Consider the following 25,740-nt stretch of genomic DNA (forward strand, 5'->3'; position numbering starts at 1 on the left):
GTAAGGATGGGCCCATTCATCTAGTGTGAAATGTTTTCTAGCACCTGCCCATAGACTACTTGTTGGAATTGTACTCACGATGGGAATCCATCAGCCTCTGGAACTAGAAAGTCGGTTTCTACCAATCCGATCCATGGGGATACCAAACCGCTTTTTTGAATGATCTACTTTCCTGTAACAAACCATGGAGAATATTTTAAATCAATGTCCAAGTTACCAACCACGATTGTTGTTTTTGATTTAATGCAGATCTGGGGTTCTCTTCAGAAGTGGGAACAAACAATGATAGATACTGTTTACCACTTCCCATTCTCATCTCTGCACATTTGTGAAGAAAATTAAAGTTAAGAGAAGCTGATTCAAATCTTATAGCGCCCATGAAAACCCAAGCCTTATCAGCATATTAAACTACTAATGACCTGGCTGATAAATCCCTCTACTTCTGCAGATTTCATTCTCTTATTGCTCCTGTGCCTCTAAATGGATCCTATGAGGAAGGATAATGGTTGGAGAAAGGAAAATGTCCAGACGCTAAAACTGACATGGCAGTTGCCTGCCTCTCATGCCTTCTCTTAGACATCTAGTACACATTCTTTGTATGTGATCATCTGTGTCTGCTTAGATATTTTCTATGTCAAGTATTGGTTTAAGAAGTGAACTGTAGGGCCGGGCGGTGGTGGTGCACACCTTTAACCCCAGCACTCGGGAGGCAGAGCCAGGCGGATCTCTGTGAGTTCGAGGCCAGCTTGGGCTACCAAGTGAGTTCCAGGAAAGGTGCAAAGCTACACAGAGAAACCCTGTCTCAAAAAAAAAAAACAAAAAAAAACAGAAAAACAAAAAAACAAAAAAATGAACTGTAATGATATAATTTCCTGCTTGATGATTTTTATATTAGTTACTTTTCTACTCCTGCGGTAAAACACCATGGCCAAAAACACCATGGCCAAGACAACTTATAGAAGGAAGGGACTCTTTGGGCTTATGGCTCCAGAGGGATAAGAGTTCATTACCATCACAGTGGGGAGGTGGCTGTGGGTAGTCATGTCAACTGGAGCAGCAAGCTGAGAATTTACAACTTGAACTTCAAGCACCAAGTAGTGAGAGTGTGCTAGGAATTGTGAGAGGTTTTGCACCTCAAAGCCCATCCCTAGTTACACACCTCCTCCAGCAAAGCTGTACTTCCAAACAGCGCCACCAACTGGGGAACAGATACTCCAACATTTGAACCTATGGGGCACACTCAAGCTCTCACCACTTCCGAGAACTGAAACTCACTACCTTATAAGATAACTTAATGTTCAACCACTCAGACCTAAAGACAAAGATTTGCTTCAGACCATCTTCAACGGCTTTCATTATTTTTCCCTACTTATGTTGTGTTGTCAGTCTCACTCCATAAATACTAAAAATAAATGAAAACCTCAATGATCTTTTTTCTACTATCATTCAATAGATATTTCTTCTACAATCTACTTTATCCCTATATGTATAAGGAACTTCTTTTGTGTGTCCTGGCATTCACAATCAGAAGTAGTATTTGTTTTCAAAAGCCTTGGCTACTCTTAGAAGTGATGATGGCTGAAGATAAATGGTACAGGAATAAATCTCCTATTTTACTGAGTCCAAGTTTTTCAATAATAATATTACTTAAAAACCAATTTATTAAAAATTCCTGAGGACACTGAAGGATTTTTACAACTATACCTTGCACGTAAAAATATGTAAATGCCGCTTAATTTACTTACCATAGTTAATTTGAAGGTAGTTAGTATTTCCTGAGTGTTTTCTACATGGCAGGGCTGTGTATACACAGATGAACAAATACAGAGTTCGATGCAGTGCTTACCCTCACATGATTCTTAAGAACAATGGAGCCATGTTGTACTGTTCTCCTACCCAACCTTCTTTTCCATTAGTTTACATCATCCCACTCTCTAGGCTCTTGATTAAATTATGAGCATTGACTATATGCTAGCTTAGGAATTTCTCCTCAACAAAAAAATTAAATAGTTAAGAGTAATTCTGGAAAAAAAATATTTATTGCACATAATACTACTTCACAACCTTTTCAAAAATGCTATTTCACAATCCTACTTCAACTCAAATTTTTAGAAAATATATCCTATTAAGAGGTGTCTTCTGTTTCAATGTCTTAATTTCCTAGTTATAAATTGGGCATATATTTTTCAACTTGTTAAACAATGGGAAAGACGTAATTTGTAGAATTAGCTTAAAAAATCAGTGGACAAGAGTTATAAGAACCAGGCACACTAGCCATGCTTCAAGAGTTTGGTGTAATTATAAATAACGGGTGCTGAAATAAAAAAAAATTTATATAAGGTCTCACTATGTAACCCTAGTTATCCTGGAACTCACTCTATAGACCAGGCTGTCCACAAATTCACAGAGATCCACCTGTTTCTGCCTTCCTATGCTAGGATTAAAGGTGTACAGCACTACAAGGCTCTCTTCTGTGTTTTAAATTAACTGACTTTACCAAGACTAACATACATAGACTTTTAATTCAACATTATTTTCTTGTGGTAATCAGAATAATGGCTTCCCACCAGTGTCCACATTGCAATTTCCAGAATCAGAATATGCAATTTGATATAGCCAAAATGAGTTTCAGATTAGATTAAGTTTATAGATTCTAAGATTATGCTGGATTACTTGAGTGGACCTGGTATCTTTTCAGAATAGTTGTTAAAAGTAGAAGATAGTTGCAGAAGACTGCCCCAGGCATCAGATAATAAGAGCAGTCTGAGAGGGATCATAATTACCAATGGCATCATGAAGATGGAGGAGTCGTGAGTGAAGGAATGCTGTGGCCCCTTGAGGTTTTTCCAAGGAAAATGATACCTCTGTCCTTCAAGCCTAAGAGTTGAATTCTGCCAACAATTCAAATGAGATGAAAATGCTTCCCCCAGAGAAAGCTGGAAGATTACAGCCTGATAACATCCTCATATCATTTGCGTCCAGCAGGAAGACAAGGCAAGAGTGTACAGGGAAACACAAAAGGGAATTCATACACCACCATTAGCCAGAAATCAGCCACATTTCTACCTGACAGAAAAGGAGACTGGGAAAAATGGCCTGAAATGATGGACTGTGTGTGATAAGGCTATACTAAACCTTGACCAACAAATTTATGATCTAGTAATTGATTATAATTTATTATGGTACCAATAAGAGCAAATACATTTCTCTGTATGATTTAGGGCTTATGTCTCAGTGCTATGGGGCTAATACATACAAGATATTAAACTGATGTGGCTCCCCTCCATTTCTTTAAATTGATTTCTTCATTGACTATCTATCATTAAAATTTCAGAACATGTGTAGGCAGAAGTCAATGTTGGACAGAGGAGAATGCTCAAGGGTGACAAGTTGAAAGGGAAGTAGAGAAAAAAATCCTCCCAGACCTTAAAAAAGGGGAAGGAAATAGCAGCTGGGGGTTAAATGCCCCACTTACTGTTCCTATGCCACTTTAAGTTCAAGCGCTGTGAAAAAAAAATTCATTTGTTTAGTTTTTTAAAAATAAGTGCACTATTCTTATAGAGTATATAAACTACAACAGAACATTCACTGGTTCTTGTAATTGTTTCCCAAAACTAAGGTAAAAGAAATGTAAATGACATTTTTCTTGCTTTGCAGTAGTTGATGTTTTCCTGCTTAAGCACATGAGTAGAGGCTGTGCTTGTGGAAAAAGCAAAAATGTTAATTTCCTTCCACCCAAACCCCAGAATCATCCTCTCCCCTTACTGTTCCCGGGTTTGATCTAAAATATGTTAGGAACCAGGAGATAGGACTTTATCTTTGATGAATTATTTTACTTAATGTTTCTATGATCCTCTGAGATTCCATTATTGTAAACAATTCTTTGTTTTCTGATGAAATTCAGATAACACCCGGTGTTCCTATCCATCGGAGTTGCTTATTCATTCAACACACTTACTTGTTAGGTACTATTTGGTTATATATCTCTCAGTGCCCAGTTCATGTTGAAAATGGTGACTAAAGTCACATACACACACACACACACACACACACACACACACACACACATTTACACAATCTTCAGCTGATGCTCTTGCCAGTCCAGTTGAATTATTTCCAGACTATTTGAGCGACTTCAGAGCGAGACAGGTAGCACATGGCTTTGTTCTAGCATCTCAATTAATTTGATTCATTTTATCAAATGTGGGATCGGCTGCAAAAACTTGCAGATATCTAGAAATAATTGATTTTGAGCTTGCACATCTAAGTATGTTCAACAAATTGGCACATTTAAAAAAAACAAAACCAATTATATTCAAAAGGTCTATGAAAGTCAAAATGGTTCATGAATTCAAGGAATATATATATATATATATATATATATATATATATATATATCACAAATTCAGAAATAAAAAGGCAAGCTGGTGGTGTTCTTAACATTTTTTTCCTGATATCAAATATGTACCTGCCTCTCTAACTGATGCACTGGCAGTAGTACCCCATGTGCCCAGAAGGAAAGTTAAAGTTAGACAGGCTAATACCACCAAGGAGAGCTGTACTTCTGACTGTCTAGTCCCTCTTGTGACAAAATGATGTAATGACACGGCTTATATTAGATGCAGATGAAAGAATCCTCCCTTTTCATTGAAAAAATACGCTGTGAGGAGTTTAAAGAGATGAATTGTCTTGCAAATTAATACAAGCGCAGAGTTTGGATTGTTTATTTTCAATGTGACTTTTATATCTACAACAAAATACAGACTTTTTATGTCAGATAGAATTTTCTTTGATGTCTATCTATAGCTATCCTTTCTGAAGCTAGATTACCATTGTTAAAAGGCAGTAGCAAAATTGCATTTAAGCATTTTATTGAGTAGTACCCCATATATGCCAGTGGATCCATCAATTGTCTCTGCCTCGTTTAAAGAAAATGAAAAAAGAACATCTGTACTTGCAGCACCAGCAAATGATAAAGAATTTGACTTCCACAGTAGACACCTCACTGTCCCCTGCCAAGTGGTGGTGTCCCTCTGGGGGCCCAGTCCCAGGAGTCTTCTGTGGACTCAAGCTTAGTCCAATCATGTTTTTGCCTCTCCTTTCTTGTGTGAATTGGGTAAAGCTCTGAGACTTACTTCTGGCAGTTTTAGAATTTTGCTTAAAGCAGTTCTGTGTTTCAGACCTAATCTACAACCTAATACTAGCTATGATTGATAGTGTTACTGTTGTAAATAGTACTGCTACTCCTAACAACTGTATTATTAATTGTGCCTACAGAACGTATGATGCACTAGAAGTTTGTTAAAAGCGTAAGTCCTGTGCTCTCATTATAAAATTAGGTGCCATGTGAGGTGATGGATGTCAGCTAGCTTCACTGTTGCATTAATTTTACAGTGCATACATTCATCAAATATTATCTTTCATTTTTGTATTTTTTACATACAATCTCTCTCTGTTGTTTTTGGTGTGTGTGTGTGTGTGTGTGTGTGTGTGTGTGTGTGTGTGTGTGTATGTGTGTGTGTGTGTGGGTGTGTATGTGTGTGTGTGTGTGTGTGTGTAATGCATGTGAGAAGACAACTTTTTGGAGTCACTTCTCAGACATCAGGTAAGCAACTTTACTCTCTGAGTCATCTTTCCAGCCCAAGTCCATTTCTAAGGAGAAACTGTTCTCTGTCAAGAACACCCCACTAAACCTGAAAAAATAAAAGGTATCATATGTGAATTCTCTATTTCAGCAAAGCTATGTGTTTTGAAATACATTCATGTGTGTAATTACAACTGATTTCCTTTTCTTCTCTAGAGTGTTCCATTGAATGGATGTATAGCATTTATCTATCCATCCTGCAACCCAAGAAAGCTTGAGGAGTTGAAGTTTTTGGTGGTGTTGTACACTGTTCAGTAGAAACTGCTTTATGCACATCTTTCATCTTTATTTAGGGATTTCTGGGTTGTATACAGAGTTACCAGCTATAAATATATTTAATTTTATTATTTAGTACCAGGCTTTTTTCCATATTCTTACCTGTTTACAAACCTGAGAGGCATGTGTCATAATTTCTTTTATTTCAAGAGTATGCCAGGCCCTGGGACATGTCTTTATAGTTTTGACAGTCTGATTTCTTAGCTACTAACTTACACTGGATGCATCCAACTCTTCCATTGCTAATGTAGCCTCCTGTCTTTTATCTTCTCATTTCTCACTTGGATTTCTTCTTTTGGAAGTGTCTGCTTAAAACTGTCTTTTTTTCTTATTAATTCGTTCTCCTTTCAAATATTAATGGTAAGTGGGCTCAGTGTACACTGAATATGACAGTTTTTCAGTCTTATGTATTAACTTTCTGCTATCAACTTTCTTGTTTTTTTTTTTGGTAAGAAAATCTTTAATGTTCCCTCAACGAATATGAACATTTTCATCTTATTTAATGAATTCTTTTTGTCTCATAATAGCAGATTTAGTTTATTGAGTTTCTTGAACATCTTACTGCAGCTGTGACTAGAATTGAATTGGCTCTATGGTATAAGTTGATCTTTGGAAAACTAAAATCTTTATGAATGTGTCTTGCTGTCCCAGATGATTTATCACTTGGGTACTTTGATGTCTTCAGCCGAAGTGTTATAGTTGTCTCCATAAAGATCATGCATATTTTGTGGAATTTCATTTGTTGGAAGTAATATCACATAAGATTATAAGTTGTAGGAATATATATATATATATATATATATATATATATATATATATATATGTTAAATATATTGGAATATTACTTGGTTAAAAAGTCTCCTAATGTTCATTTATTGGTGACTTTAGTCATGAATGAAAGTTGACTTTGTGGAGTGATTTTCTTGCATCTGTTGTGATTATATGTTTTATTTCCTTACTATTAATTTCATCAGTTAATTTTCTAAAGCAAATCACCTTTATAGAGCAAACCAATGAGATGATAGTGTATTGTTTCACATATCTGACTGGACTCGTTTAGCTAATTTTGCAGGAAGGTTGCATCTGTGGTCACTACATGTGGTTATCATGTTAAGTTCTTTGCTTGGTTTTTGTAGGTAGGAAATTTTACGTTTATTAAATGGGATGAGGATTATACCTTATTTTCAAGGGAGGGAAATACTGCTTTGGGGTTTTATCATGAATTTTAAGGCTCATTTTCAGACTAGCTGTTCATGAATTCCATGTGCAACTATTGGTTCCTGTGTGCCAATTGTTGAATACAAAACTGTTTGTGGTTTGGAATCTCAAGGAAAGGAACTTGGATTGAGGATCTAGATAATGTTCCCCAACAACAACAGTCTAGACTTGTTGCTGCATTTTAAGGACATAATAAAATGTGAGCTCCTTTAGGAAAAGGCATTGACTCACCAACATGGAGAACTACCCAGAAGGAGGATGCAGTGATTACTCACAGAGGATGTTCTTTTCAATAGGTTCATAATTTAGATTAGCAAAACAAGGAATTGTATTATAATAAAAAACTTAAGAGTGTGGCAGCCAGGCTGTAATTTTGCCTCTGATAATTCCCTCATTGCGTAGTCTCCTATGCTGGGAAGAGCCAACTTCCATAGCCAGTGTGGAAAAGGCATAATGTGAAGTCCTGTAAACTGCTATGGCTTCTGTCTTTCTTAGTTGGACTATGAGTTCTGAGGGGCATCTAGCTGCCATTTCCCTAACAGCCTCATAAAAAGTCCACATGGCAAAGAACTGAAACCTCCTGCCAATAGCCTAAGAGAAACAGAGTCAATCTAGCCATAAGTGGACCATTTTGGAAGTAGATGCTCTAGTCTCCAGGGCCTCTGAAATGACTGCAGTCGTTGTGGAGAGTCTACACCAAGTACACGAGTTGATTATTTATGTTGTATTTTTCTATTATTCCTAAATGTGGTTTTGAAGAAGAAAGGCATTATATATTGACTACTTAAAACACTTTTCACTCAAATTAAATGAGTTCTTCAACCTAACATTGGGGGACTGGAACTTGAAAGCCTATTTTCAAATTTAATCATGAGTTATGGCCATTCTCTTTAATACTTTTCAGGTCCTTTCTGGAGTCTTTTTTTTAGTCTGCTCTCACATGTCATACCATTAATTCCAAGCTAGTTACTTACATTTCAATGTGACCCTCACCCTTTCTGGATTCTCCATTTCAATAATCAAAATTGCTGGATTCCACATGACTATATGCTACAGCATGCTCCCTAGGTTGTTTAGGGAACCCTCAAATTGGGTGTACCTTCTAGTCTCATGAGTCTCACAGTGTTAGCAAATGAACTGCTAGGCAAAAAAAAAAAAAAAAAAAAAAAGTTCAAAATTGAGTAACCCAAGACTTTTGTTCTCACACATTTTCTGTGCATAAAAAGGAAAACAAACATGGCTGGGTGTTTCTTGAAAGAAAACAAAGGAAAACATGGTGGTCTGTCAGCATGTCTAAGACCTCTCTGTATTAGATAGACTTGCATGTAAGGGTCTTATTACCCCATAAAGACAAGAAAGAAGTAGATCTGTTCTGTTTCTTCTGCCAAAATGAGCAAGCAGCTAGAAGCTATTCTTCACCTAGGAAGGAGTGAATAAGGGGTGGGACAAGTGTCAGTCATTTTTTGATAGACATGCCTTACCTTTTCAGAAGAGGGAATGGGAGTGGGCTTGGGGAGGAAGCCAGGGGGTAGGGTGGGAGAAGAGAAGAGAGGGGCAATCTGTGGTTGGTATGTAAAATGAATGAAAAATTTCTTAATAAAGAAAAAAAGAGAAACGCTTCCTTATGTTGTGGTGACACTGGTTGAGTTTAGGTGATAAAGGGAAGCACCGCATCAGTGAGAAGGTTATTTCTGATTTAGCATTCTATCTCAAAGGTAGTACTTTAGCTTATGCAGATTCTATTAGATTTGTGATGATGGTGCTGACCTTGCAACATCACCTTCTAAAGTGTTTTCTCCAAGGAATGAGCTGTGTGAACAAACAAGCTCTCAGACAGAAACCACAAGCATTGAGTCCAATAGTGAGACTTCAATAACCAAAGTAACTCAGTCACAACTCACTAGGCACACTCTGAGGAGTCGAAGGCAAAGACAAAATCCTCACTGGCTTGCCTCACGACCTTCTTGAGAAGCTAACAAACTTTTAAAACTGCCATCTAGCAAATAGATTTACACTAAAATACTGCACAGAAATTTATTTTTGGAAGGGTGAATAAAGTGCATTACAAACGCTGTATCCTTTGGAGAGAAAGGTTTTGACCTTCATGCACAAGTTAGGTAAGGTTGACAGGCATGTGGTGCTAGACTGAGGTGTGAAGAGATTGGCAGTGAAGAGCAATCTATGACAAGGGTGGCCCAAGACCATAATGCTCAAGGGCATTTCCCCAGTGCAGAGCCAGGCCTTTTAACAAGGAGGAGAGAGGCCCATAAAAGGCGCACTGCCCTCTGGATACTTTCCCATGTTCTAGCATCTGAAACAGATCCCATTTTGAACTACCTCCTCCAGACATCACCACATAGAAGCTGGGCTACGAGATGAGTCAGCCAGCCCAAGTCTGTCACAGTGCTTCATAATAAATCCAAAAGGATATAAAATGTTAGGCTGTTCACCTTGGTCTTTGGGACTGCCATTGAGAAGGACAATCATATCAGTAAATTGAATCTGACACCACTGTTCTCCACTTTAGCCTGGACCTCCAACTGGTGCAGGGCAAGAGATCTATTTTCATTGGTATGGAATGCTGAGAATTTACTTGATGTATATAATTCAAAGTTAACTTCATTACTCCCGGCCTTTGATAAGCACATTATTCACAGAGTTTTAATTTCTGGGTAGGAAATAGTTTTAAGTGGAATGTATTGGACTTGAAGTTAAATGATGATGTATAATTTATAACTAGGTAATGTCAGGGATATAATTTTATCTGTCTGAAAATCATTCAAGAAAGTGAGTATCCTCTCATCTCCCTCCTTTTATTGTCATGAGCCAGCATCTTAGAATGACATTCTTTATTTTAGTATTTGATTTTGACCACCCCAAACTAAGGAAAACCTGGAAATATAATAGGTAGCAAATATTTCCTCTTGCATTCTCGAGTGAGGTTGTAGATGTACACAATATTTACAAGGATGCTGCTACAACTGATTGTTTCCAATCTTCAACCCCAAAAAGAGTATTGTTGAATGCATCAGGAGAAATTTCTTGGGAGAAATTTACTGGAGAAAAGCACTGCTTCCCTTCTGTCGTCCAAGAGGAGAAGGCCTTTGAGAAAACCCTCAAGACAGCCTGATGGTAGCCCAGATGGAACGGTGTCTCCTAAAGAGCAAGGAGCTGTGAGATCTGGCTCCATGTGGTGAGGAGGGGACTGCACATGGAACAACTTGACTCAGTGATCAAAATCAACAGTATAGAGCATGTGGTTGGCTTAGGTTAAGTATGATGGGGGCATTCCTGAGGGCTCTCTGCCATCGGTGATGGAGAAGCTAATTCTGAAGGATACTGGTGGTGCTTCCAAATGGACAAGCCAGGAAGATAGGATGAAGATGAAGAGTATAGCTGACGACCTGACTTTCCAGAGGGAAAGCCATGCTCGGGGCAAGGCTGCTTATGACAATTCCAGTGGGTGATATGTGATGGCCAGCAGAAACAGCCCCTGTGATGGGGATTTAAGAAGCCCCAAGTGTTGAAAAGCCAGATTTTGATAGTGCCTGTTAATAATGCTTGACTGCTCAGCTGGAGGAGAGAAAAGGCCAGGGGAAGTGATAGAGGGGAAGTGGTGCAGAGGGACAGGATAAAAGTAACTGATCATAGCCAGTTCCTAGTTCAACTCCCCTGCTTGCGCGGCCTGAAGAGGGGTAAAGGAAAGTGATGGAGCATACATGGATATTTTAATCAGTGACTTTTCAAAAAGACAGAAGTGAAAAGAAAAAGAAACATGCCTATTATGTACACATGACTGGTTCATCATAGTCACTTTTGATGTCAATTGAGGGATGGAGAAACATCTTCCCAGGTTTCCTTGGAAAGGCATACGTTTTCCTTTCTGTGAAGTTCTTCTGTCTCAAATTTATAAGAATATTGTTCTAGAGAAAAATGTTTACCGATCTAGATCTGTAGGGTGTGTGTTAAGTGAATTATGGATCTTTCATCATCTCTCTAGACTTGCTTGTTTATCTTTTCTATTTTAACTTTCAGCTCTGGGAGACTTAACTTTTTGGATTACATAAATGTTCCTGTGTGTTTTGGTTTTCTGTTGAGTAAAGAAATAGGTGGCCTTGGATAGAGAGAAGAGAGGAAGAACCGGAGAGATCTTGGGATTATTTTTAACCTGTCTTTCTCAAATTCTCTTGTGAACATTTTCGGTGAGGTATGCTCTTGAATGAAACCCAGCGAACTCTAACATTCTAATTTTGTTCTGATTTGCAGAAATCTCTTTCAGTGTGTCCTTAGGCTAGGGCCTTGGGCTGTTGTGCATCCACTATTATCTACCTGTATTTAGAGTTTGTATATAGCCTTTTGGTGAAATAGCCTCTTCAAATTTTTCCATTTCTGAAGGGTCACCTATTTTTTTGCTGGAAGACAGAGGGCACAATAATATTACTTGCTTTTCTGACCTCAAAATATGAATAGGATAGTATGCATAATACTTGCCAAAAATTTAAAATACAGAGTGGTGTAACTGCTATTTGCAATGGTGTATTCGATAATGTGTGAGCCATTCTTCAGAAAAATCCTAGGACAGTCATCTATATAAGTTCTATTAAAGGGTTATTTTATTTACTTGGGATGTGATTGTGCCTGTTTCTTTTTATTAAAAACAATGGAGCAGACATGCATTAAAATCAGACATTAAATAAATGTGCTAAATAGGGGGAAATATTTAAATTCAAAGCATAGTTGAATTGGCCTTTAAACTTAAAGTAATTTTCCCAAGCACCTAAAAGTAAGTTTGGTGTCATATTCATAAGAAAAACATATCAAATAGCAGCAAATCTATTTCTCTTTACTTCCTACCCTGCTCTGTTTAACTCTCACTGCTTAGCTGTTCATTCCTCGGTCCTTCTGACTTTATCTCTCTGTAGACCTTTCAAAGGCATACAATTGTTTCTAAATATCGTACTGCAGGTGTAAAAAATGTATATTATATACTATTGACTCCGTTCTCTCAAGCCAGAGAGATGCACTCATATAAACTCAATCTACAAATGTGGATAAGAAGGCCATTCTCAATTTTGTTAGCCCGTAACTGAAACATGGCATTTACTTCAATTATCAGCGCAGAGGTATTAAGTGCTCAGAACTTTGTCATACATAGAAAACCTTGAGTTTGAGTAAAAAAAATCCTTTCAGACTCCAGGCTTATAGAAATGTATCTCTCCCTTAGTTTTCTACCTAACGTATTGCTGTCTGGTATACAAACCACTTATTATATTTGACTGATGAGTAAGAACAAGAGTTCCTGTGACCTTCCTATGAGAGCGAATGATGCAGAAAAACCTCAAAGGGAATGCCCTTGATATGTAATTCTAATGAATAAAGTATCAACTGTCAAATTAAATATGAAACATTGAATACTTTAGGTTAGAACAAGTCTCAAATTCCTCAAACATGAAGGTCAGCCACTGTGTGAACACATGCCTCCTCCTTAGCACAGCCAAGCTTCTGGAAATAGTGGGAGGTAAAAGTGAGCCCATGAAAAGGGGTTTTACCTTTGAAATGTGATCACTTCTCTGAGAATCCTTTTTCACTCTATAAAACAGTGGATGCTGATATGTACAATTAAATTAATTATAATATATATATAAAACACTGGATGCTTCCTCCACAACCTAGCTCAAGGAATACTGACTGGTGTTATGCAGGCTTTGCAGTTCAGAGCCTGAGGCCAGCAGTATGAATGGCTGTGACTTACAGCATGCCTGTATGTGACTGCCCTTCTCCTTCTGTGACTTTTTACTCTCCCTGTTCTTACTACCATGTTGAGCCTGTACTGTACCATGTCGCCCTCTCAAGAACTTGCCCCAAAGCTTTGAGTCACCTCTTATGCTGTTTTCTTTTTTCCCAAGAGAGTAAGAACAATGTTTGTTCCTCATTTATTTCTTTCTGTTCCTGTGGCTTTTTTTTTTCTTGAATTCACAATCCCCTTTAGTCTGGCAAACGAGGGGGTTACAAGCATGCACTATCATGAAAAATAATGTTCTTAATTCAGATAGTCTGTCAAAAAAATTGCTACCTATTTCTGTCAAAATTTATTGTTATTGCTCTATTTGAGAATTCATATTTTTTTTTTACTATTTTTGACAAACTTCCAGAAAATGTATCTTCAAATATTATTTTTACTCTTTTGTCCCCATAAAATTCTTGGTACATTGGATTATATGTTACTATTTCTCATTCTATTCTCCATATCTTTTAGAGTTATTCAGAGTCATTTCCTCAGATCATCATAGGCCAGGTTTAATTTACTATTTGTTTTATTGTTCAATTAAAAAAATTGTGGTATACTATTTAAGACACTTGACAAGATAAAATAGTACAGTGAACTCCTTGTCTTGCTTTATCCTGTTTGTCCCTACAACTGTGTTATTTTCAAGCAAATTTCAAATAAATATGGATGGATTTTTACCTTTAATATTTTAACTTTCAAGTTTTGGTTTTATGATGGCAAGAAAGCTGTGAAGATTTCATAGAAATCACACTTTGAATTTTGGTCTTTTCCTGAGCTGATAATCTATGATTCTTCGAAGTTCCAGTTAGCCAGACAAACAACCTATATTCTACAGACACTGTATCACTCAGTTCAGTAGGTTAGGTGTATTAAATCCATTTTAAACTGATAGAATTTCCGGTTCATTCTGGATTTATAAAGAAACGACTGATCACAATTCAAAGGGCACATATCATTTCATGTTTAAATATTTGGGCCTCGTCATTTTCTATCATGCCATCATTTTCCTAATAACAACTTGGCATCATTATGTAGGCCCTGTTCTCATTCATATTGCTTCTTATAGATTTCAACTTTAAACAACGTCATTGTCAAATCAGGAACCTCCACAGGCACTGGAATAGTACACGAGTCTCTCAAGTCTATTTTAATTGTTACTATTTCCTTTCTGTCCATCATTTTTTTCCTGCATAAATCCTTGTAATTTGTTTGTTGATTATCTAAACTATTAGTTTTTCAGGTTTTTTTTTTTTTTTTTTGGTTTTTTGAGACAGGGTTTCTCTGTGTAGCTTTGCGCCTTTCCTGGAACTCACTTGGTAGCCCAGGCTGGCCTCGAACTCACAGAGATCTGCCTGGCTCTGCCTCCCGAGTGCTGGGATTAAAGGCGTGCGCCACCACCGCCCGGTTAGTTTTTCAGTTTTTAACAGTCTGGATTTTGTGCTTTCTTCCTTCCCCATGTGTCTCTGAAGGACTTTTGACTTCATTTTGGCTGAAAATTGATATCTAGCTAAAGACAAAATGGATTTTTGTTTCCCTTTCTTTTTTCTGTTCTTCAGTAATGCTATCTTACAGGTACTGATAGGTTCTCTCACCAGGGGACACATGATGGCCTTGTCTTCTGTCATAGCAGCTGATGACATTGTCTGGATCCAGCCTAGCATTAGTGTTTTAGGATATAGATGCACTACTATTCCAGTTTCATTTATTAACCACAATAATTCCATAAAAGAAGCTTTCTTCCTCATCTGTCAGTCTATCATTTCTTAATTGTTTCAGATATTAGAGCATAAACAGAAAATTTCACATCTGTTAGTGGTAGAGGTCATGTAAGAAAGACAGGCTTAATGCTCTCTTCATTTACAAGTTTTCATTTTGTGAGCTGGAAAATGGTATTCTTTAAAAGAAGCAGACAGTCTAAAATACCACTTTTCATTCATGGACTTAAACGTTTAATAGTGTGTAGCACGTGTTTCAGCTGCAGCTCAGATTATTACTCAGCAGGGATGTCTCCAAGTGTGTTCCTGAATCCCTCACCCAGGCCTCCATACAAGAAAGCACTCCTGTATCAGGTACATTAAGATCTTGAAGACAGTTCAGTACTTCTGTCTCTGAGGACTCTCACATGTCCCATTTAGTGAGAAATGACATTGAGTGGTCTGGGCACTCAGGCTGCTTGTTAAAGATTGCTGGGGTTTGGTTTTTTTTTTTTTTTTTTTTTTGGTTTTGTTTTGTTTTGTGAGGGATGTTCAATATCCACAAACTGAATCAAAAGTTTTCACATTTCAGATTAATAAAAATATTTCATAAACTATTTGAAATCATGGTATCTGGGGGTGAAATTTTATTTGACCAGTTCACCTAACGACTTTATCTCATTTTTTCCTTCTGCTGAACCTCAGTTCTTGTTAGCATCAGGAACAACAGAACTAGATTATTAAATAAATGTTTATTTGCTTTGTCCCATAATATGTGATCAGTACTGTTATGATAGAAATATCAATATTTCTGCCCATAATATAGTTTCTGAAGAAAGTTTTAGGTTTATTTTCTTTCATTATTTTTCTTCATGCTAGGTAGCAAACCCATGGTTTTTTGCATCTGGATGTGCTGCTCTCTTACCACTGACCTCACTTTTAGGGTTTTTTTGTCATCTATTTTTCCAGAGATGTGTGGTAAAATTATTTCTTGCTGTTACTCGGCCAAAATCTTCTTTGTGTGGTAACTGTATTATTAACTGAAATAGAAAATTTTATTTACTTCAGTTCATGAACTAAATATAACATTTAAAATTAAATAAATAAATAAATATTTTAAATATTTAGATAGCATAATTTAGTGGTTTAATCATTAGTTTTCTACTTCTGAGTATTTCCTATGTTTCCTCCTATGTGAACGCTGTTAAATATTTTTTGTTATAATTAGTTAATATGTTTTGTGGATGGGTGTTTTGCCTGCATATGTGCCTGTGTGTCACGTGAGTGCCTGGTGCCTGCAGAGGGCAGAAGAGGGAGTCAGACCTGATAGAACTGGTGTTACTGTGTAGGTGCTGGGAATCAAACCCAGGTCTTCTGTAAGAGCAGCATGTGTTCTTAATGACTGAACAATCTTTCCAGTCCTTATTTTTTTTATTGTATAATTTGTATTTGTTCCATTTGTTGGCACTTCTAAACTGTCTTACTTTTAACCGTATTCCTTGAATACAAAGCAGGACTGGATTTTCCTTTATCACTCCACCTGAGAAGGCTAATACGTTATCACTTTATTTTCAGTTTTGGAGAATGGCACAGGGTCTCATATGCCAGCTGCTTGTTCTGCCATACGCCATATCTTAATTCCCTGAAGACACTTAGGTCTTAATAGACATATTATCTCCATTTGCATTGATGGATATGATTGATTTGGATTATATTTTAGCAGTTGTGGTTATGAGGTTTCATATTATGGAAAGTTATCAGTTTTATTATTATGGTGCTTTTTGTACTAATGTTTTTATATAACTTTGAGTTTTTCTCTTTTAAGTTATTATCTATTATTATTAAAGATAGAAGACATTAAATATAATACTTAAACTTCTTGTTTTTCTCCTTTTCAGGTCACAGAGCATCTCCTTTTAATATACTTTTATTCCAATTTAACAATCATAAAATAATAAAATTTCATTAGGAATTTTATCTGCTATCATCATTACCTCTGAATGGTTGCTAATTATGCTTTTAAATAATGTCATGCTATTTACTGTAATATAATCCTGTCTTCCTCAAAGCAACCACTCCAACCTAGTGCTGTGAATAATTCTTGTGATAATATCTCTGGTCATTTTGGTCATCTGAGACTGAAAACATCCCATACTCAGGAAAGCTTCTCTAGACATGAGGTAAACAACTCAAAATAGCATCAGAAGTCCCTGAAACTGACCAGATTTACTAGGTCCCTCTTTCCTTTAGAGTATGTAAGTAGTAAACACACACTGAGGGAGACAAGTGGCCTAGATGACTCACAGAGCAGCCAAGCGGAGACAAGCCGGGCTGCCTGGAAGAAGCTCAGGACAATGAGGAACCTGAGAAGGACACTCTCCAATCTGTCCAGCTACCTGTAGGCTGTGCAGTGTGTTCCAAGTTCCCAGATTTTCTGTGCTGTCTTTCATGCTGGGGTGGGCTTCGGTGATGCAACTGTCCTTGAGACATTTATGCTCCTGTAAGTAACCTTTCACCCACGTTTCTATAAGTAATCTCAATAAACTCATTGGCTCATAAAGTTGGTCTATGGTGATATCCATACTTTGTATTGTGCATACGTGTGTGTGCTTTTGTGAGTACAGGTGTGTGTGTGTATGCATGCATGTGTGTGTGTGTGTGTGTGTGTGTGTGTGTGTGTGTGTGTGAGAGAGAGAGAGAGAGAGAGAGAGAGAGAGAGAGAGAGAGAGAGAATTTTCCTTCTCCTTCCCACTAGATTATGACATCATACTTAGATTCTAAAAGTAACTAAATTTACATTTGTCCATATTAGAGTCTATAAATTTCAAAACAGGTAAGAGATTGGTTTTCAACTTGCAGTTAGATTAACTTCAATCTCTAATGTATCGTTTCATTGTCCTAGAGCTTCAAGAATCTCTCAGGACAGAGAGACATTGCTTTCTACGTCCTTATCATCAACAAAGTCATGGACTCAGCAAACAGAGAGCAAGTCCTGAAACTCTGAATAAACCAAGCAGTCTTTGGAAAGGGATATGTAGATGATGAAAAAAAATGAGGTTCTATTCCAGAAATCCTTTGCAGGATTTGCTGAGCAGTTTATCTTCATGCTCTAAGCAATGGGTAATGTTCATACAAATGTTTTTATGTAGATGACCACCATCCAGTAATAGAAAAAGAGGGCAAGTTGGTGATAAAATGCTGGGAATGGTACAGAGAATGAAATGAAGAAAGAATAGAGGAAAAAACAATATGAAAAACAAATAACTTAAGTGAGAATCGGAGATGCCTTAGTGAGAGGGAAATATTTATGTAATATAAAAATAAGACTTATAAGACTGTGAAAACATGGAAGGTCACTATTAGATGTGGTGTAAGGGGACACTTAAACCACTATAATGGGAAATACACAGCAAGAGGAACAGATAATGAGTATAGAAAATGAATTGTGTGTAGAATGATGGTTTAACCATACTGAGAGTAATTTAATGATTTATTAATCATTAATTAAGGGAGGACATCAAGGAATATATTGTAATTCCACTATAATGATTAGTAGCTTACAAAACACTCCCATTTGATTATGTCATCTGATTAGTTAGTGTTAGTACTTATATCCATTTTAGAGAGAAATAAACTGAGAATTACGGAGAATTTTGTATAAGACCCATGGTCAGAAAAGAGAAGAAATTTGATTTAATTACATGTGTTCTGTACCAAATTGTGAGCGTTCTTTGCTGCTTCTTGCTGTAGTAGATTAATTCATTAACATTTTATGAAGCCCTGTATTAAGAATAACCTGAAAACCCTGCTCTGGCTATGTCTTTTAGATATCACTTGCTCTCAAGTGACTGGAGTACACCATCACATAAGCATTGCCCCTTACCTGTCACAAGCAATAATGTCTTAAAGTAACTAATTTTTTTTAAATCTATATGCAAGAAGATCTTCCTTAGGAAGGTATTCCAGCCCACTACCACAATCTTGATACTTCCAAAGCATTTTCCTCTCCAATCATCATTTAACCCACAAGTTGGCCAGTGCACTCCGTGTCTGTTCACATTCAAGTTTTCCCCGGTGTTTTAAGAGTGGAATCCTGTTGCATATCCTAGAATGAAATAATCAAGCAGTAGGCTAATTTTCCTTGTCCACCTACCTCTGTTTCCCTTTGTGCTCTACAGACCCAGCTGAGAGTCTGTCCAGGGGTGACCCAAACCCTGGGAAGCTCCTCTTCTTCTTGGTCTCGAATACTTCGTTCTCCAAGGACACCAGCTCATCGAGAAGCAGGAGCTTAGCTGCCAGATCGGTGGCTGATTTCTCTTCCCTGCCTGTGGGTGGTGACTGCAAGCCTGCTGCTCCAAACTCAGAGGCCTACAGGGCAGAGAAAGGTGAGCTCATTCACTTAGACAAAGAAAAACAAGTACGTACAAAACTGGCATTAGGCATTTTGTAACACTAGATGACATGCCCATTGCTCATTTTATGATGCCTTGGGGTTATGTCTTAGAAAGAAAGCTAGAATTTGGGGGCCTGGAACATATAGAAATGTATTTACTGATTGGTCTTTCATATGTAGCCCCAGAAACATCAGCAGCATCTTCCCTATCCACCATGGAGCTCTCCCTATACCTCTTTTTATCATTGCACTCATCACATTTTGCTTTAAATAAAATCTGTTAAAACAAATTTATATTATTAGGTATAAGTAACTTGAGAGCCATGGCCTAAGCTTTTATTTCTTGTATTCAATGCCTATCCCAGTATTTTTTTCACAACAAAAAAATCTGAACTTGATGTTTCTGAAAGCAAAAACCTTAATGTCATGGTATTTTACTTCCATGATCCATCTGTTATCTAGGTAAGTCACTAACACTCCATTGTGTTCCACCTTCTGCATTAAGTTAAAGGGATGCAAAAATAATCAAAATCCTGTTTCTGTGTCCAAGGAAATTAATAGCTCAGTCTACATGATTTATTAAAAAGTATAAGCAATGTGAAGAGTTTCCCCAATAATAATACTGTTACAGGCACATTTTCTTTGTACCTCATGCAAGTCATAATGGATGAGTGTTCAGGGTGGAAAGTCTTTTTTTCCCCCCGTCCGAAGCCTAGTAACAGAATTTTAGAAACTGCTCTTGTTAAACCCCAGACTCCTTTATTGTCAAGGAACATAACTTCTGTTCTAAGTTTTGAGCATCATTAACATGCTCCTAACACTTAAAATTGATATTAATTTTAATAATTTCTTATTGTAGATACCTTTTATGATGTTTATTTTCCCGTGAGTTATCCAAAATAATAGGGTCAAAGAGAGACTCAACTCCTTAAGTGGCAACTGATAAACTTTACCTTGGTTGCCTTGGAAAAAAAAAAGGATTGATTATCAGTCAAAAGGCCAGCTAGACTACCCCTATGTGAGTACTTAACCACTGATGCTGCAGAGGTGATTGGAGGAAGCTGTATGACCGTGGGAGCTGCTTGATAATGATGATGATCAGAAGCTGGGCTGAAATTTCCCTGCAATTATTTCTATTCAGGCCAGAGGAGTGGCCTAGCAGAAAGACTGTTGTGGTTGGTATAAACTAGTAATGCCATGATTAGTGTATACATGCCTTCATTTGCATGAAGATTTGCTATAAATGGTCTGTGTTTCTGGCTGTACAAGCAGGTAGCTCAGCTCACTGAGCTCATTTGATAAGCTAACCAATAGGCACACTCCTGTGGCATCTCCTCCTCGACCCATAGCAACATAAGGCTCAATGCAAAGCTTCTTCTCTCCAGTGGCGTTTCCTGCCTGATTTTGCTGTTATACAGGCAAGGTAGAGCTTCAGAAGCAGCTGACAATTTCAGCAAGAGAAAAGACAGGCTCTGGCAGCAGAGAGGTAGCAGAGAGAGTGGTAGCAGAGGCACAAAGCGATGGCAGTTACCTTCTTTGCAGTGGCAACTGTGACAACAGCCACAGCAAACCGACGGCCGGAAAGTTCTCCAACAGGAGAGCATCCAAGGCAGACACAAAACAAATGGCAGAAGTAAAGAGAACGTGAGAAAGATCAGGGAACCAAGGCTGAAGGACAGAGAGCTCTAAGCAGCCAGAAAAGTAAAACTGGAGTCACTGGAATCACACCAGTGACATTTTGCAGGCCTTAAAGACCAAAGATCTCAGGCACTTTAGAACCAGGAATTGTACCACTAGTCAAGGGCTAGGGATTCTGGACATCTTCGGGATGCCCTGGGTCTGTAGCACTTGCCACCTTAAGGAAAATATCCTAGCAGCTGTGACCTGCAGGGATGTTGGAACACGAGGGTCAGTCACCACTACCCCCTGGCCAGCTGCCTCTGCTACTCTCAGAAGCCAGAGGTCACAATCTGCACAGCATGGGGAAAGCTTCTTCTTGGGAGAACAAAAGGCCACATTCTGACAAATGGGAATTAAGACATCTGAAAGGTGTTTTTATTCTTCCAACTAGTACAACATAAACTAGAGTTTTGTTTCCTATTGTAATGAATGGTTTGGCCAAAACTACATAAAATTTGCATGCCACCAACTTCACATTTTACGTATTAACATCTCACATGTTTGTAATGATAATAGATTAATTTTTAATGCTTTTTATTGTTTGAGGAATACAGATCTTACTATTTCAAACTTTTGAAAATATCTAATTAAGTCACATGATCTGAATTCTCTGAACTCAATAGTTATCATCATTTATATATTTAAAGTTTGTAACCTTGAATATCATTGGCAATGAGAGTAAGGTAACAGAAAAATGTTTATCTTTTTGATTTTGTGTTCTGAAGACATTTCTTTGTTTGCTGCATCTTCTGGCTGAAGTAAAAAAACAGCTTATGTCTGTTAAAAATAAATATGGCCATGTATGCCTATGTGAGTCCTCAACTGTGTGTGTGTGTGGCTGGCATTGAGTATTTTTCTTTACCTTATTTTTTTAAGATGGAGCTCTAGCTGAATCTGGAGCTCACTGATCAGGCTAGCCTGGCTAGCTTAAGCCCCAGAAGCTCTGTCTTCATATTCCCAACATCGGAAGCATGAGTGCCTGTTGTTTAGGCCAGCTTGCCTATGGGTGCTGGGGATCTGAATTCAGGTCCTCATGCTTACTTGGCTCAAGTCTTACAGTTGAGCCATCTCCTTCGCCCTTGCATGTGACATCCTAAGTGGATTTCCATTACCTCTGTTGCTACGTCCACGGAGAATGCCTTTCCTGAGCTCCACATCATCACAATCACAGCCAGGATGAAGTGTGCACTTGTCAATCTCCGGTCCAGCATCTAGGCTCAGACACATCAGGGCTGATATTAATTAATTAGAAATATAAAGGCAGAAAATAGAAGCTAAGGAGGAAGAAGCTTGTTAGAAGTGAAGCCATTCACGTCTATGTGCTGCAATGCATGTCTACCAACCTAAATAATGCCTAATAAATTCTGTCAATCTCCTGTAATGAAGTCTCTAAAGGGTTCATTTCCATGAAAACATACATTGTATTTATAATACTATAATAATAATTTAATTAAAGCTAACCAAATATCTGAGAAATCAATATCAGATAGCTTTATTTTGGAGATAGTAGAGAGATTACAACTTCGTATTGCCAAATGGGAGAGAATAAAGCATTGGGTCTCTGAATCAAGATATGAAAACCTGAAAGCATTTAAATTAAGAAATTTGAAAACACTACACATTTAATAAGGTCATATCTTTATATTCTTGTGTTTTATGATGATTCCTTAAGCACAATTCAAAATGTGAATATGCTATTTAAAGTATCAAAAATTAATATTCTAAAATTTAAAAATTCTGTACGGTGCAATTCAACAAAATCAACATAACAAAATCAAGAGACAAATTGTAACATGAGAGACATTTTCAATATGTACAAATAAGGAAAAAAAAGCTACTAACCGGAGCATATAATTCTGATAAGTAACATATAAAAACCAGACACTCAAGTAAATAAAAATGGGCCTAAGTCATGAATGGCTATTTCATAGACAAGAGACAAGACAATGGAAAATAAATACCTCACAGAACAAATACTATAGCATTTTATACACATCACATTAACAAGAAATAATTTTAGAGAAGTATTTGGAAACAAAATTACAGAAAGTCTTGGTGAAGTGGGAACTGGATACAGTTGTATGAGGAAACCTGGGCATGAAAGCAAGGATGAAAACAGCATGTTCTAACAGCTGTACCTTTATCTCACTTCTCGGTGTATAACCTTGAGAAACTTCTACAAGCTTGTGAGGACACAGCTCTTGGAAAGTTCATCACCTCACTAGTTTTATTAGCAAACATTTAGAATCAGTTCATGTACTGTATCCAAGAGAAGATGACTGCATTAATTCAGACATTCAAACTATGGGCTTAGAGTAAATGACTTAGATTCATATTTACTATTAACACAGACGACTTTAGTGTTTATCTCTGGATGTGAATTTCAAAGAAATTCTTTTGGGTAGATATGGAAGTGTAAAATATATACATGGAATAAAACTCTCTAAATAATTTGTAAATATACAAAGCAATTCCATGTATTAGGATCTCTCTCTCATACACACACACACACACACACACACACACACACACACACACACTGTGTGTGTGTATCTCAATAGAACTTGATTCTTGATTTCTTAATTATGGTTGCCTCTGAGAAGGTGGAAAGAGAAGGGAAAATGATTAAGATTTGGAAGAAACATAAGGAAATCATTTTTTCAGAAAGCAAACACACAAGACTATACTATCTTTATTAATTCTGAATAGTAAGCATGACAACATCATTTACAAATTTCAGAGCTTTTACATTAAAAGCACTATACTGATAATTATGACTCATCCTTGATTCCCTTAAGTTTGTTTCCTGTGGGTTTTACATGACCATCTTAAAATACTGCATAGTGAAGAAAGAAGCATTGCCCATTGAGGGAAGATGACAGGCTTGGATGTTAATTTCCTTATAAACTATCTCTCAGAACACACTCTGGCACAAAGAGAAAGTGACTTTGAATTTTGAAGAATTGGATTTGAGTCTCACTTTGCTTTATTATTGCTGTGACCTTGGACAGTGATTATTTAACTCTCTTGAGCTTCAATTTTCATATGTATGAGGTGAGAAGTAATTCCCCCATCAAAAGAGTTCCAAGAGGATGGAGTTGATTCACTCATAATGCCTTATCTCATGCACTGTTTATTTTTTGCACATGGAGGAACATCTATGTGGCATTATTCAAAGTATCTTTAGTACCTGCGTATGTGTTGATGTGTCCCCCAACTTTATACTTCTTTATTATTGCTGTGAAACTTGACTGTAGATCTTAGTAATTTGTGTTATATGCTACAACATGTATAGCAATTTTGCATAGGCAGAGGAACATCTCTATTATATGTGTTGGTTAAGGTTTTAAAACGGAGAAAAATATCTCCACCATATCTACAACATTTGTTTTATCAAATGTAATAAAATTTAGCTTAAACTATTTGTTCGTTATGACAGTAATTACTCTGTTTTAGAGTCTTGTTACTAATATCAGTCACTAGCTCCTTGTCTGTATTCTACTATCTCTTGAAAAGAAGCAGTAATTTTTGTGTTCTCTGTTTGCTAAGTTGGTGTTGAGTTGAGGTTTTCAGTGAGTGTTGGAAAATGATAAATAAGATTATATTTTCAAATATAGAAAACAGATATTTTGAGAGAAGATACAGTGATCATTTGATTAAAATATCGACCAAAACTGTATTAGCTTTTCCTTTAGAAAACCAGGCATTCTTTGTCCATATTTTTTCCACTGATTTTGCTGATGTTTCTTTTACATTCATCTATACACAGGAAGACATTTTAAAAGCATAGCTGTATTTAAAAAATAATCTCATATTTCTTATATATCTACTGTTTAAAGTAACACTCTCATTTAATCAAAGGTAAATTACAATTGTGATGTTCACCTTCGTTCATTTTTATTATGCTAAAAATAGTTTTTCCAAGTGCCAAATTGCCCTGTTTTACAAGTCTTTCCATGTGGATTTTCTTTAACTATTTTTACAAACATCTCACCAACCAAAGTTCCCTTCATGCCCACAGGCTTGTAAATGTAACAGAATGATGGCATTGGTAACATTGATGATGACTTCTGACACATGTATTTTGGAGCTTGGGTGTATATAGAAAAAACAGTTTTAATGTATCCTCTAACAGATGACCACATCCTGATCATTTGGATAGGGAGGTGTAAAAATAAACGCTGAGTTTAAATACATGTATTCAATGTCTTAAAACCACGCTTGTACCCAATAAACCAACAAGCTGAATTTCTAAATATGGCACTTTGTACACTAATATAAACAAGCATTCTGGCACCTGCCAAACAAGAGACATTTGATTAACTCATTGAAACTCAATTGCTACAAAATTAGAAACAGAGGAAATTATAGGGAGGACAGGAAAAGACCAGGTTTAGCCTCATTTCTCTATTTTGTTGATAGTGAATAAATATAGCCCATGATTTAAAAATCTCCTAGGACCCAAGTGCTCTTGAAATCATAGAAGGAACCCTTAAAGAACATTCTTGGACTATATGAATTCACCAAAGCAGAAGTGTTTGCACATTAAAAACAAAATCTAACACATTAACTTTTTCTTTCTTTTCTTTAAAGACATGTAGCCAAGGGTAGACTTGGACTCATAATTCTTCTGCTTGAGCCTCCCAAGTGCCAGGATTACGGGTGTAAAACACACTAGCTTCCTCATTTTAACGGAGTAGCTTTTGAGTTATATTCCTTGGAGTAATAAAGAATTCCAAAACAGACAGAGGGCTTGGAATTATCCTTCTAAGATTTTGTAGGTATTTTATTTGCAAGCAATAGGGCTATTCCATTTTGTATACTATATTTTAGTATTCCTACATACTATTTATTATAATAAAAATTATTATAGTATATATTCCATGTTTTATATTATATATTGTAATTGGACTGTTTAATACATCCAGATAAATAAACATTTCACTTTTTGAAATATCTGAAGCTGAGTTTTAGACTTTCCACATGTGACATCTTATATCTGGAAAGGATCCTCCAACCCAAGGCTGGAGCAGTAGAGCATGCGTAG

General features: G+C 36.9%; 1 protein-coding gene across 1 annotated transcript; it reads right to left on the reverse strand.

The window, feature by feature from the left end:
• Positions 1-90: 90 nt before the first annotated feature.
• Ostn (osteocrin) lies at positions 91-21,904 on the reverse strand. The gene is made up of 3 exons (XM_059276978.1): positions 21,806-21,904; positions 18,774-18,988; positions 91-172 (listed from the first exon to the last, which is right to left on the reverse strand). Exons 1-3 carry the CDS (start codon positions 21,902-21,904, stop codon positions 91-93), a joined length of 396 nt encoding a protein of 131 aa, XP_059132961.1.
• Positions 21,905-25,740: the final 3,836 nt, after the last annotated feature.

Source organism: Peromyscus eremicus, chromosome 12 (genome assembly GCF_949786415.1).
Source record: "Peromyscus eremicus chromosome 12, PerEre_H2_v1, whole genome shotgun sequence".
Taxonomy (NCBI): Eukaryota; Metazoa; Chordata; class Mammalia; order Rodentia; family Cricetidae; genus Peromyscus; species Peromyscus eremicus.